General features: G+C 54.1%; 5 protein-coding genes across 5 annotated transcripts; 3 read left to right on the plus strand and 2 right to left on the minus strand.

The window, feature by feature from the left end:
• Positions 1-196: 196 nt before the first annotated feature.
• BDY24DRAFT_393254 (bifunctional metallophosphatase/5'-nucleotidase) lies at positions 197-4,251 on the plus strand. The gene is made up of 19 exons (XM_076641023.1): positions 197-241; positions 311-370; positions 444-662; positions 826-853; positions 946-1,025; positions 1,109-1,159; positions 1,268-1,382; positions 1,459-1,692; positions 1,787-1,799; positions 1,882-1,961; positions 2,030-2,052; positions 2,136-2,366; positions 2,464-2,577; positions 2,718-2,883; positions 2,969-3,288; positions 3,363-3,374; positions 3,452-3,748; positions 3,822-3,859; positions 3,960-4,251. The coding sequence occupies exons 1-19, from the start codon at positions 238-240 to the stop codon at positions 4,197-4,199; spliced, it is 2,325 nt and encodes a 774-aa protein (XP_076495685.1). The 5' UTR covers positions 197-237; the 3' UTR covers positions 4,200-4,251.
• A 357-nt stretch (positions 4,252-4,608) lies between these two features.
• BDY24DRAFT_442444 (Zn(II)2Cys6 transcription factor domain-containing protein) lies at positions 4,609-8,325 on the plus strand. The gene is made up of 9 exons (XM_076644684.1): positions 4,609-4,753; positions 4,821-4,875; positions 5,090-5,272; positions 5,420-5,815; positions 6,043-6,357; positions 6,552-7,205; positions 7,384-7,407; positions 7,550-7,656; positions 7,779-8,325. Exons 1-9 carry the CDS (start codon positions 4,686-4,688, stop codon positions 8,170-8,172), a joined length of 2,196 nt encoding a protein of 731 aa, XP_076495686.1. The 5' UTR covers positions 4,609-4,685; the 3' UTR covers positions 8,173-8,325.
• Positions 8,326-8,580: 255 nt separating this feature from the next.
• On the minus strand, positions 8,581-10,108 carry BDY24DRAFT_393267 (uncharacterized protein; the record flags this gene model as incomplete). Its single annotated transcript, XM_076641024.1, has 5 exons — positions 8,581-9,261; positions 9,362-9,439; positions 9,539-9,700; positions 9,786-9,845; positions 9,931-10,108. The coding sequence occupies 5 exons, from the start codon at positions 10,103-10,105 to the stop codon at positions 8,705-8,707; spliced, it is 1,032 nt and encodes a 343-aa protein (XP_076495687.1). The 3' UTR covers positions 8,581-8,704.
• Positions 10,001-10,944, minus strand: BDY24DRAFT_393272 (uncharacterized protein). Its single transcript, XM_076641025.1, has 2 exons — positions 10,704-10,944; positions 10,001-10,535 (listed from the first exon to the last, which is right to left on the minus strand). Exons 1-2 carry the CDS (start codon positions 10,899-10,901, stop codon positions 10,488-10,490), a joined length of 246 nt encoding a protein of 81 aa, XP_076495688.1. The 5' UTR covers positions 10,902-10,944; the 3' UTR covers positions 10,001-10,487.
• Positions 10,945-12,428: 1,484 nt separating this feature from the next.
• BDY24DRAFT_393275 (uncharacterized protein) lies at positions 12,429-12,850 on the plus strand (the record flags this gene model as incomplete). The annotated part of the gene is made up of 2 exons (XM_076641026.1): positions 12,429-12,565; positions 12,635-12,850. Coding segments are annotated over exons 1-2 (334 nt in total), but the record flags the coding sequence as incomplete, so codon positions are not given.
• Between the last annotated feature and the right edge of the window lie 328 nt (positions 12,851-13,178).

The raw sequence follows: 13,178 nt of genomic DNA on the forward strand, positions 1-13,178 counted from the left end.
CAAATCCAACTTGGGATCGACGAAAAATGGTCGAATGGAAGCATGGGAGGGAAGAGGTGTCCTCCGAGGGGAAAGAGGGACCCGAAGAGTTCGAGAGAGGAGGGAAAGCGTTGCCATGGCCTAGTGGTGGTTTGAGGAGGGAAGGAGTTATTGAATGTCAGCTCTCTCTTCTCCCTTTTCGTCTCGTTGCTCCCAACTTCCAACTTCCACCCGTCTTTTTTTCTCGCGTTTCGGATTATGGGTGAGCTTCCCTTATGCAGACCTTCGTCTGAATCTCGAAGTTGACTTCGATCTCGCCTCTGTTCGGCAGCAGGCTCGAACTCTTCCTCGCGAGCCAACGAGAGCTCCTCCATCTCCCTTCCCATCCTTCGTTCGTCCACTTGATTCCTTTGACAGAATCCAGGCCTTCCTCTAACTCACACACAGCTCACCTCTCTATACAGATTTCAACGACGTCTACCGAGTTTCTCAAAAGTACGAATCGCCAACTCCCTCAGAGAAGGCAACAGAAGGAGGATCGAGCTCGACTCCTCCATCGACAAAGAAGCATCACCAAGAGTACATCTCGGCTGCTCAGTTCGCCGCTACTCTGGCTACCCTGCGGGACGGATGGGAGGATCGAGAAGGCGGTGGGAAGGAAGGGTTGGTGCTGTTCAGTGGAGGTGAGTTCAAAGGGAAGAGAAGAGGAGGGAGGGAGGGAAGGCGAGCTGAGCTCGTGCGAACGCTCGGTTCATCAGGAGGTTGGAGAATCGAGGACTTCTGAACACGATGCATATGAGAAGCAGGCATACTGACCTGTTTCGTTCTTCCCCGTCCGCCTGCCAGACGTTTTCTCCCCCAGTGTCGAATCAACGTTCGTCTGGTCTCTCTCCTCTCCTCTTCTGCTCTCTCAGCTCTTGCGAGCTCGGCTGAAAGAACTCATTCTCCGTTCCTCTCCTTCTTCAGAATCACTCGAGGCTCGCACATGGTTCCTCTCCTCAACACATTCAACTTGGACTGCAGTGTCGCTGGAAATCACGACTTTGGTATGTTTTTCGTTTCGTGGACTCTTCCCTCGACCGCTCTCTTCCAAGCTGACGTCCCGATCTTCCTCTCTTCTCTGCTTCAGATCACTCCTACGCCCATCTCACCACTCTCATCAAGGACTGCAACTTTCCTTGTCAGTTTTATCTCGCTCTCGTTGCTTCTTCGTTCGCCACTCGAACCAAACTGAACTCTCTCTCTCGACGCGTCTATTCTCGTTCGTTTCGTTCGGTCGCTTCTCCAGGGCTCCTCAGCAACATCCACGACGCCAACACCTCCAAAGTCCCAGAACCTCTGCTCGAGTACCTCATACTGCCGCGGAAAGGTCTCAAGGTCGGAGTGATTGGATTGGTCGAGGCGTGAGTCCTCTCACCTCCTCTCTTGTCTTCCCTCTCCCTCCCCTCTCGTGCTGAACCTCTCTTCTTCTTTCTCCAGCGACTGGATCGCCACCATCCCCTCCTTCCCACCTCACTTCAAACACCAATCCATGCCCGAAACCGCCACCCGACTGTCGAAGTTCTTGAGGGAGGAGAAGGGTTGCGACTTGATCGTTGCATTGACCCACTCGCGGATCAACAACGATTTGACGCTCGCCGAGGAGATTGGAGCTGTTAGTGGGCTGGGAGCGGATGCTGGGCATGGTGCAGATTTGATTCTGGGAGGGCACGAGTGAGTTTGAGCGACTTCTTGCCGAGAAGAAGGAGGAAGAGAGGTGAGGCGAAGGCTGATCGAACGACGCGTCCGTCGCTTTCCTTCTTGACAGTCATATCTACTACGTGCGTGAGAACAAGGATCGGAGACGAGGCGAGGATTGGTGTCGATTTCAAAGAAAGCTGACCTTTGCCTCTCTTTGAACAGGTCGGGCGAGGAGTACACAGCTGGGAGGGATGGGATCGTCCTGAATCGATACCTGGAACGGAGGGAGATAAGAACGCTCTGTACGTCTTTTCGCTCCCTCAGTATCAGACCAACACCTCACTGAGTGATTCCTTCTTCTTCTACACAGCGTCATCAAATCCGGAACAGACTGTGCGTCCTCTTCCAATCCTTCCTCACCTTCGACGCGTCGCTTCTCTTGATCTGACCTCTCGACCTCTCTCTTTCTTCTCCAGTCCGCGACCTCTCCGAATTCACTATCAACCTCACTCAGAATCCTCCTGGCTCGATACGGAACTACGTCATCTCTTCCGTTGAAGGTCGTCGGCACGCTATCGTCCCTTCGACGCCGACTTCCCAACCCGTTCAGGATCTCATCGACTCGCTGCTCGGGAAGGTTTCGGAAACGCTCTCGAAACCCGCGTGCTATACGTTGACGGAGTGGGATTGTAGGAGTGAGATCGTCCGTGAGTCTTCGGTTCTTCTTCGCGTTGTTTCGAACAAGTGGTGAAAGGGAAGGAGAGAGGGAGGAGCGACTGACGAAAGTTTGGTTTCGGTTGGCAGGAACTGGCGAGAGTGCAGTTGGAGATTGGCTCGCCGATGTGCTCATGTGCTCGTATGCTGAGTCGCTCGAGTCGAAGGGAGCCGGTCGAGCGGATATTGCTTTCAACTGTGGTGGTTCGTCGCTTCTTCCTCCTTCTCCGTCCCCCTCGTCCCCATCACTCCCCTCCGCCTTCTTCAACCCCCTTCTTCCTACATCCTCCTTCATTCGTTCGACTGACCAAACCTGTTTTCCGCTTTCCTTATCTCTTTAACAGGCACCATTCGCGGAGATTCGGTCTATTCTGCTGAACGCCTCGTCACGCTGGGCGACATTCTCGAGATCCTTCCCTTCGAAGACCCCGTCGTCGTTATCGAGATGCACGGAGATGCGATCTGGGACTGCTTGGAGTCGAGTTTGAGCAAGTATCCGTCTCAAGAAGGGTTCGTCCAGTCGTCCTTCTCTCGGTCGCCTTGCTTCCAAACTGACTCCTCTCTTCCTTCTCCCCTCCTCTTCCCTCCCTGTTAGCCGATTCCCCGTCATCGCTGGAATGGAGGTCGTCTGGGACTCTCGCCTCCCTCCAGGTCAAAGGGTCAAATCCGTCGATCTCGTTTCCCACCGAAAAGGCGTTGCGGATCGAGTCGGTCGACCTGCTGAGGCTGGAGACGAGGACGACTCTTCTGGAACTGAGGATGACGAGGATGAGGATGAGGGAGGGATGGTGGTTCAGCTGGAGTCGAAGGGGTTGGGAGAGGCGGTGTGTACGTTGAAGAAGTCCAACTACGCCGTGAGAGAACCGATCAAGAGGGAGAAGGGAGGGAGGGTTTACAAAGTTGTGACGAGGGAGTGTGAGTCTTCTGGTTTCTCTCGCTTTACCGTTCGAAATGAAGAAAAGTAAGCTGATGCGATCTTCGTTCCGCAGATATGGCTCAAGGTACGCTGCTTCACCCACCGTCGTTTCTCTTTCTTTCGTCCTCTACTGACTCCATCTCTTTTTGCTCCTTGTTCAAGGTTACGATGGCTTCGATGCAATGAAAGGAAGCAAGTTCCTGATCGACGACGAACTGGGTCAACTCATGTCTGCTATCGTTCGCACCTTCCTTCTCGGATCGACCTTCCTCCTCCGAAAACAACAGCTCCTCTCGCCTCCCTCCTCTCCCTCAACCTCAACCTCAGCCACCGCTCCTCCCGCCTTCTTCTCCTCTCGAACCAACAAGATCCTCAACCGATCCCAGAAGGCTCAGGAAGCTCCGAAGGGAGCGACTGTCGTGAAGCATGGGTGGAGGTCGATCAGGGATGCGTTGAAAGGTCGGTCTCGTCGTCTCGTCTCTGTTCTCGTTCTCTCTCTTCACACTGATCTCCGTGCTTTCTCCCCTTACAGTCGCTCGTTTCGAACACATGTCTGAGGCCGACGTTTGCGTACGTTCTCTTTTCATCTTCTTTGACCCATTCTCAACCCCTTGACCGAATTTCTTCCCTCTTTCTCCCTTTCCTCGACGCGTCTCGTTCTCCACAACAGGAAGGAGCCGAACTTCGTCAGCACACCGCCTTCAGTGCCTCTCAACTCCTCGCTTCACCACCTATCCTATCGCCCCCTCTAGACGGTCAAACCAGCGCTTTCATCTTCCCCATCCCTACTTCTCCGAAGAAGGAAGTCGCAGCCGACGCAGGGTCGACGTTCTCGAAGTTGGACAGCAACGTCGCGATCGTGGCGCCTGTGAAGGATGGCAGGTTAAGGGATTTGGCGAGGGACGAGTAGGGGGCGTAGTACTAGCTTACTGAATATCTTCGAAGAGGTTTCGCTTGCCTCGAACGTAACGTGAGGAGGAGGAAAGCTTCAAGTCGAAGACTCGTGAGGTCGCTCGTTTCCCCACCAATTTCGGGCTCATACACCAGCAGCCGTCGCACACTTTTCTCTATTATTGTAAGGGAAGACCTCAGAGCTTGCGTCTGCGAGCGAAAGAGAACGAGGAGCTAACAGAAGACCGTCGACGCGGCCCGAGAATGATTCCGGAACGAGGATGTATTTTTTGGAGCTTCGATGATTTGGCGCGATGCCGACCTGTGACCTCATTCCCAAACTCTGCCAATCGCTGCTTCAGGAGGACAAAAAATTAGGAGAACAACTTCGTTTTTCGATTCGAGCTCACCTTCCTTCTTCCTCCCGCTAACGACCAGCATCGATGCTCTCCCTCCCTACCTTTCTCTCGAGATCGCTTCGACTCTCTCCACGCCCTTTTCGACAATGTTTACGGATCTCAACTCGGAGGAACCTCACGAGCTTGGGATCGGATCCAGCTTCGACGTCGACGAGTTCTCAGAAGGTCGAGGAGGAAGGAAAGACGGGAACGACGTCGACTCCCACAGCCGATTCAACCAGTAAGGACTCGCCGCCGAATGTAGGAATCACGGAAGCGGACTCGAATAGACGACTGGTGAGTTTCAGAAACTTGAGGAGGAATCTGGGGGGAGAGGAGGGAGAATGATTCGAAGGGAAGGAAGGGAAGGAGTGAATGAGCTCGACTCTTTTTGCTCCCTTGTTCTCCAGGCTGCTCCTTCTTTCCCCCGTGCTGCTCCTCCTTTCCCCCGTGCCCCCTATCTCGTCCACATACTGAGCTAATCGAACCCTTTCCTCGCTTGTATTCTCAGTCTATCAACGCCTTTACACACGATTCACCCTCCTTCTCTCGCTCCTCATCCTCGTCCTCAGCCCTCGAACCCTCCTCCTCTTCTTCCTCTCCCCCGAACCTTCCCTCAACAGAGCAGGAACCCGAACAAGTCCAAGATCTATACTTCTCGTGGTTTTTCTCCTCCTCAAAAAGCTCAAGATTGGTGAGTGTCTCGTCGGCTGATTTTGGACTGGCGTTGGGCCGGAGGGGAGACTCGAGGAAGGGAGAGAAGAACGCGTCTGGACTATTGAACTGGACTGACACGCGTCTTCTCCCTTCCTTACAACCCATCTTCTTCATTTCCCTTCAGAACAACCCCAGAGTCTCCCAATCCGACTCCAACTTCAACACCACCCATTCCCCAAACCCCTCTCCCTTCTCCCTCCCTTCCCAACGTGAACCAACCCCGTGTCTCTCCTCCGAAACGCACCCCACCGCCCAACACCCCTCTTCCGGTACCGGATCTCCCCAAACTCAAACCAATCACATATACGACCCTTTCACCCGTCCTACCCCAGCTCACTTTGCCGCTCCCAACTCCAGAACCGTCTTCGCCGACGCCCTCGATCTCAAGCAGTGGAAGCATCTCGTCCGTGTGGCGAGCACAGAAGTGAGGAGGCCGTCAATTTGGAAGAAAGGAGATGCGTTCGAGGTGAAGATGAGGAAGGGGTGGGAGTGGCAGAAAAAACAGAGGAGACTGGAAGGGGTGAGTCTTCTCGGAGCTTTTCTTGAACGCTGCGACGAGGGAAAACGAGCTCGAGAAGAGGAAGATGTGGCATTAGAGTCAGAAGGTCTGGTCACGGAGTTTATATCGACGAAGAGACGGCGAGACCGAGCCTTCGACGTTACACGAACAGAAGGAGCGAGATGAAACTGACGCGTCGTGTCTTCTCCCTTCCCTCTTCTTCCCTTCCCCCTTCTTTTTGAGCCCAGAGTCCTCCCACGGCCTCCTATACCAGTTCATCCACTATTCCCTACACCTTCTCCTCCGATCCTTACCTTCACACGCCAACCTCAGCCCACTTCGCCGACCCCTCCTCCAGAACCATCTTCGTCAATCATCCGGAACGGTCAGCCTGGCTGAGTCTCAGGGGAGAGGTACAGAAGGGTGTTCGTTCCGACATGTGGCTACCTACGGACGAGGATAGTGTGAAGATGCGGAAGGGATGGGAGGTCCACGAGGTGAGGCGGAAACGGAGAGAAGACAAGAGGATCGCTGTCGGAAAGGTGAAGGCTGCTGTTGAGATGGTGAGTCGGAATCGAGGACGCCCGTCTCTCTTGTTGCATTCTCTTTGCAACTGAGAGGTCGATGGCTTCTGCAGGGGTCACATCTCGTCGATGAAAGCCTTTCACGCGAGAAAAGGACGAAGAACTGACGCGTCGCCTCATTCCTCCTTCTCCTCTCCTCTCTTCGTCGTCCTCCTCCCTCAGACTCGAAATAGGACCTATTCATCGCCTCAATGAGAAGATCCTCCGCCACCTCCGAAACTCCTCGTCCAATCCCTCCTCCTCCTCCTCCCGCTCCTTCCCTTCACCGCCCTTCTTCACCCAACGGATCTCTTCTCGTACCACCGTCTTCCTCGTTCGACCTCCCTCAACTCGCTCTCAGAACCACCACCGCCTGCTCTTCTCTTCTCGTCTATCCCGACTTGACTCCGACAGATCAAGCTGCTCTCGTCCTTCACCACCTCAGCAGAATCCCTCCTTCCTCTCCTCCAAACAACCACCACCAACTCTCGGACGAGTATCTTCACGAGGACGGAGGAGGCGGTCCTTCAGGATCGTACGGTGGAGAAGACGAAGACGACGAGGAGGAGGAGGAGGAGGAGGAGGAAGGCCTCGTTGAGCTCTCGCTTCAACAGCAGCCGCAGGACGCTCTCGACGAACAAGATGCTCTTCTAGACGAGCACGATCAACAGGAGGAGGAAAGATACGATGATCTAGCCTACGGAGAACCTGGTGGGAGTGGGACGCGTGGGAGTAGACCTCGAGCAGGAGCAGGGACGGGACGAGGAGGAGCGTCGAAGAAGGCGAAGAAGGTCAAGCTCGATCTAGGAGACGCTGGGAGGAAGGAAGGCAAGAGAGCTCAGGTCAAGGTCAGTATGCAGCTTTTCCGTCTCCAGCAGTGTTTGGTGGAGGTCGGGCAAGTGGGACGGTGGTAGAGAGGAAAGAGAGAGAGAGACAGCGAACGAGCTCACCTCCTTCCCTCCCTCCTTTTTGCTTTCGTGTTTCATACTCCGACCCCTCAATGCACGTCCCGTTCCTCCAAACAAGAACGCTTGTACCAACTGTCAGAGGGTTCGCTCGTTTTCCTCCCACCCTCTTTTCCCTTTTTGTCTCTTCTCGTCCTCGTCCATCGATCGTTTTCGCTGATCTCTGCTCCTCCTCTCCTCTCCCTCAACGTCTCGTCGCGTCGCGTCGTTCTTTTCGGACTCGCAAGAAAGGTACTGGAGAACTCCCTTGCTCGAACTGTCTCAAATCCGGGGTTCTGCAACCGTGTGAGATCAAGGAGAGAGCTCCGAGGACGAAAGGGTTGAAGAGGGGTCCGTAGATGAAGAAGGGTGTTCTGGGTGAGTCGTCTTGCTCTCTTCTCTCTTTCATTCTCGTCCGATCGAAGTCTCTCTGCGTTCTCGGCCTATACTGAACCTCCTAGTTACCTTTTCCTCCAGAACGAACCCAACTCCAAGCTCTCCCTCCTCCGACAACACCCTGCCTCTCGACGAACACTCCCAATCCCATCGCCACCACTCCGACGATATCCACCTCTACCTCGGCACCACCTCTCCCAACGCCATCGCCTCTTTCTCCTCTTCCCACCAAACTCAGCACCTCCCACTTCACCTCCAACCCGACGATCCATCCCAACTCGATCAACTCACCGCCTCCTCCTCGTCTTCCTCTGCCTCTCCTACCCACATCCCAACGACGACTACCCTCCCACCTCCACCATCGACTCCCCATCCAACGCCGTTGCTTCGACCTCGAACTCAGCTTCGAAACGACGATCCAGCAGCCGCTCCGGTGCAGGAGGAGGAGGGAACGGACCCGTCGCTCGAAAGATGAAGGAGACGAGTGGCGGAGGGAGACTGAGTTCGGCGCTGATTGTAGATGCCGAAGCGGAGCAAGAGATGGATGAGCTGGCTGGGGACGAGGGCGGAGAGGTACAGTTCGGCATAGAGCAGGAGGGGTTGGAGTTGCACGGGATGGGGATCGCTGGTGAGTCTCTGCGTCTCTCGCCTTCGGGTTCGTCTAGTCTCGATGCAGTTGTTTCAGCAGTACGAGGCAATGGAAAAAGAAGAAAGAAGCCAGTAGGAGACGGAAAGGGGGAACAAAACGATAGAAACCCAGGGGACCAAAGGCGAGAGGATGGAGAGAGAGAGAAGAGAGAGGGACGAAAAGGAAAGAAGACACCTTAAAAAGAGAAGAGAGAGATAAGGAAGGATCATATGGACGGGGTGGGGAGCCGATAGAAGAGAAAGAGGGGTCGGAGGGATGGGATTTGACGAAAACGAGGAAAGGGAGCGAGAACGAGAACGAAACGGCCACGAAAGCAAACGAAGAGGAAGTAAACGCGAGAAGGAGGGTATCTACTAGTCTACCTGTTCGAAGGAACAAGAGTCCACCGGAGCTGTTCCAATCGACCCAAAATCCCAAAACCAGAGAAGAGCCGTCCCCTGACCGACTCGTCGTTCACCAACTCCTCAAACGATCTCTCCTCCTCCTCCTCCTCCGCCATCGACGCCAGCTCGAGACGAAGATCCTCGCAGAGCATCCCGAGAACGTAGAGTCGGAAGATCCGGAACTCCTTGACGCGGGCGGCTCCGTCTTCTCCGAGGCAGTGGTTGTCGGCGTTCGGGAAGGGGTTTTGGGTGGACGCGTCCTGCAGGAAGTCGAGGATCTCCGTGAATCGAGAGAGAATGATGGTCGAAGAAAAGAGCTCCATCAGCCATCCGAGGTAGGTCTCGAGAGCAGTGATCTTCTTTTTGTGCTTTGAAGAGTTTGAGGCGTTGGGTAGGAGGTGTTTGACGAGGGAGGCGATGTTGGCGTGAGGGAGGGAGAGAACCGAGGTGATGCGAGCGGATGGGAGTTCAGGAATCCTGCCTGGGCGTTGGTCGATATAGTAGTTCGAGAAGACGTCCTCATTCTCCGAGGCTGAGAGGAACACGGGGAGGGAAACGAGTCAGCACGACCGCTCTTTCGTCTCGAGAACTCGTCGACGAAGAGAGAGGAAGAAGAGAGATAATTTGCTCACCTTCGACGGCGAGGAAGGATCGGCCGACTGATACACCCTTCGAACCAAAAAAACGGCGGTAGTCTCGTTTGACAGCATCTGAGAGGGCAGGAAGAGGAAGGGAAGAAGAGGTCGGAGGTCAGCGGGCTGCTCTTGAGTTTCGAAGCGTCGAAAGAAGCTCGACTGCGTTTGACTTACCAGGAGACGGAGATGCTTTAGTGCTGGTAGAGGTGACCCTCCGACCGATGGAACGTCTTGGAGCAGGAGAGAGAGGAGAGGGAGAGGGAGCAGCGCCGAGAGCGACGGCGGCGGCGGCAGCAGTAGCAGCGATGGCAGCGTCTTGCTCCTCCTCAGCTCGACCTGGTAGGGTCGAAATAAGAGGGAAGAGGAGGAGTCAGTTCTCGACGCGTCAAACGAAGCTTGAAGACTGAAAACTCAAACTCACGACGAGCCTCAGCGAGACGATCGTTCTCGAGAACCATCTTCTCCCAAGCGTCCTCAAAAACTGTACATGGAGGGAGACAGAGAAGAACGAGACGAAGTCAATGATCAGCGGCGCCTGCTAACGACGTGTCGTCAAAACAACTCACAGCCAAGCTTCAACTCCTCGAGGACGATATGTCGCCTGACGTCCTTAATCATCCTGATTCTCCAAATCGCCTCCCGATCCTGACTCTTCTCGAGGACAGACTGTCCTTTGAACCAAGCTCGAGTCCTCTCGACGTGAGAAACGATCTTGTCCAACGACGACGACCTCCCTTTCATCCTGACCGCGACAGCAAGGTCGAAGGTGGCGAGGGAGTGGTTGATCTGCTGCTGACGCGAGAACAGCTCCAAGACGTCGTTGTACAGGGTGATGAGGAGGCTGGGACGGTGCTTCCACTCCAAAGCGTGTCGGAGGAACGAGTCGAGGAGGAGACCGGAGACTGAGAGGGCTGGAGAAATCGAAGAGAGAAGACAGCATCAGCGTTCGGAGTCGAAGACTAGGGAGAAGCGAAAGAACGATGCTTACTGAGGAGGTTCCCTGTATTACCGATCTCTTGAAACTCCTTGGGTCGAAGAAGTGTGAGAAGGGTGGGGATCCAAAACCAAATCCGAGCACTCTCCGGCATCCATCCGTTCCAAGTGATCCGAAGAGTCATGTTGCTCAGAGTGAGAGGCCTCTGAGTGATTCGGTTGAAGAGGAGGAAAGCATCTTCTTGGGATGGAAGAGCGAGGATTTCGAGGTGATGGAAGGAGTCGACGTCGAGGGAAGGGCGACGGGGTGCTCTCGCTGCTGGGAACTGGAGCCGTCGAGGGACGGGAGGGAGGTGAGAGTTCAGCTCGGAGAAAGGGAATGATGAGCGAAAGGGGTCAAACTCACGAGTAGTGATAGGAAGCTCATCAGGTCCTGTGGCCTTTTGAGGACGACTCTTCGATGGAGGAGAGGAGAAACAACGTCGAGGAACCTCTGCGAGACGGAGCACCAAGCGGCGAGGGTCGACAAGGAGTCCCATGAGTGCTCGACGATCTTGTCGATGATCTCTAGAGGGACTCGAGGAGGGGGAGAAGGGCTGGACATAGTTGGTAGAGGTGGAAGGAAGGGGGAAGGTAGGTCAAAGGAAAGAAGGAAGGAGGGAGAAGAGGTTGATGCAGTCGGAGGGGAACCAGCTTCCCTCTTGTTTTTCTCCTTCTTTATCGAGTTTTCGCATCCCTCACCGTCCGCCTTTTTATCTGAAACGTCCAAGTTTTACGTGGAAGCTTCCTACCTCAAATCCGAGTCTCCCGAGCTACTTTTATGTGGTCGAATACGAGATCTATGGACAGTTCTAGCCTTGGGCTGAATCGACCGGGAGGTGAGCTCGACCTTCCCTTCCCTCTGCCTTTGGCCTTTGAGTTCTCAGCTCCTCGTAACTTTAAGGTCCCCTTCTTTCGGCCTGAGAAGCTGCATATATGTTGGGTCTACAAAGCATTGTCGATGTAGCACCTATAGCCTCCTCTGTATAGATATCTTCGTCTCGTTCCACTCTCCCCCCTTCCTCCTCTCCCTCCTCCCTTGCCTCGAACGCCTCCAGCTACCCAGCCTCGTCGAGATTATCGAAGAGGCCACAAACGAGTCCCTCGACATTGCAGACGCAGTTCCTCCTTGGCACTAATTCGAAGAGCCACAAATTTTCCTCCTCGTCTCCTCAACTCCCGTCGGACTTCAACGAGCTGGGGCTGAGCTCGGAACCGTCCTTCCTCTCGCCTCTCGGTTCCCATTTTCCTCAATCTACGAAGCACTTTGACATCAGTACATGCTGAACCTAGGTTCTCCGGGCCCTCAACGCCATCATAGAAGACGTCGAAAGAGAAACGGCGTAGAGAGCCGCGTCGCCTCGGCCACCCTCTTCTTTCGAGCCTCTCGATCCCTTGGTAGGAGGTACAGGTGAAGTCTAGATTGTTGAGAAAGGATGTCATAATTACTTGAAGGCAAAATAGTAGAGGTTTCGTGAAGAGTATGAAAGCAAACGACCAAGCGACTCCGAATTGGAGATCGACGCGACGACGACTTCTGGTCTCGTACAGTCGAGCGAGAGCGGTATGGCACTGGGAAAGCAGAACGAGAAAGAGGGAAAAGAAAGACAGGTCAGTGTGTTTCAAGCAGGTGATGAGAGAGCGACCTCGTGAAAGGAGAGACTCACTGGAGACGTGATCAAAAGAGCGAAGGGCAAAAAACGAGTGCCAGAAGACGAGAGGGACCACGAGCGACGATCTGATGATGAGACGAAGTGAGAATGAGGTCAGTCAAGTTGCGCAGGAAGGAGTAAGAGGGAGAAAGACGCGGAAGAGGGAAGCTGCAAAGGACGGAGGAGAGAAACACCAAGAGCGACGCGTCAGTTTTGGACGAGTCGAGAAGAGAGAGCGAACGAAAGGAAGGCTCACTTTCAAACCAGCGTCTCAGCTACACCTCCGACTCACTTGGTTGAAACAGCTCATTAGAGGAGCTGGAGCGTAGATTGGGATGGGAGAGAGACGAGAAGCCCTTCTTTCCTCAAATCGACAATTTCGCACTCGGATTAACTTCCACCGAGCGGAACGAGAACTCGAAGGAGCTCAAACGGTTCATGACGTTCTTCGTGTGGTTGATGTGCGGAGACGTTCGCTCGGAGTTGGAGAGGAGGGTCGACGAGGATGGCAGAGGGAGGGAGGTTAAGGCGTTGCTGGAGGATCCCTCGGTTCGAGACCGATTCCACTCTGGATTCGGTCTCTTGATAGATCTTGAGAACCTTCTTGGATGGTCTTCAACGCATGAGTAGGGTTCCACGGGACTAGTTGGTCGGTTCATGTTGGGGATTGTCGTTTTTATCGTTTCTTGTCTCGACGAGTCGTCGCGTCCCGTTTTCTTTCGTTTGTTGTCCTTTCTTCTTTTGCTGGTTCTCTCCATCCTTCTTTCGCCTCTTTTGTACATACTTCACTCTCTATTCTTCGACCTCTGCATTCAGTATCTACATACAGCTCTTCGCTTTACGATCGGATCTCTCCCTCTTCGTGAGCAAAGTGTGCGAATCGAACGCGTCGAGAGTGACTCCTCGTTCCCCCCTTTCCTTTGCATCCACGCTACGCCATCTTACCCTAGTAGCCCGTCTCAGATCTACTGCTTGGCCATACTCTTCGCTGCGTGCACGCTCTCTAAGCTTTCACGTTGTTGACACGCTCACTTTGTACTTCGTTTTTTTCTCTTCTCTTCCCTCCCCCCTGCTTGTGCTTCCATCTTCTTGATCGCTGAATCCGCTTATTCCCTCTCTGGTTTCGTCCCCAATTGTCTGTTCGTCGTAGATTGATAAAGTCGAGGTATGGTGGGTATCAAATTTGACGA

Source organism: Mrakia frigida (assembly GCF_051309035.1).
Source record: "Mrakia frigida strain ATCC 22029 unplaced genomic scaffold BDY24scaffold_20, whole genome shotgun sequence".
NCBI classification, from domain to species: Eukaryota; Fungi; Basidiomycota; class Tremellomycetes; order Cystofilobasidiales; family Mrakiaceae; genus Mrakia; species Mrakia frigida.

Bases quoted from the DNA above. Each gene is read 5' to 3' on its own strand.
- BDY24DRAFT_442444 (XM_076644684.1), top strand. From the start codon at position 4,686: ATGTTTACGGATCTCAACTCGGAGGAACCTCACGAGCTTGGGATCGGA. The intron at 7,206-7,383 runs GTCAGTATGCAG...CCTCCAAACAAG, and splicing joins GCAAGAGAGCTCAGGTCAAG to AACGCTTGTACCAACTGTCA. The intron at 7,408-7,549 runs GTTCGCTCGTTT...CGGACTCGCAAG, and splicing joins CTTGTACCAACTGTCAGAGG to AAAGGTACTGGAGAACTCCC.
- BDY24DRAFT_393254 (XM_076641023.1), top strand. The intron at 854-945 runs GTTCGTCTGGTC...CTCCTTCTTCAG, and splicing joins TCCCCCAGTGTCGAATCAAC to AATCACTCGAGGCTCGCACA. The intron at 1,962-2,029 runs GTACGTCTTTTC...TCTTCTACACAG, and splicing joins GAGGGAGATAAGAACGCTCT to CGTCATCAAATCCGGAACAG.
- BDY24DRAFT_393272 (XM_076641025.1), bottom strand. From the start codon at position 10,901: ATGTCCAGCCCTTCTCCCCCTCCTCGAGTCCCTCTAGAGATCATCGAC. The intron at 10,536-10,703 runs GTGAGTTTGACC...CATCCCAAGAAG, and splicing joins TGAGCTTCCTATCACTACTC to ATGCTTTCCTCCTCTTCAAC.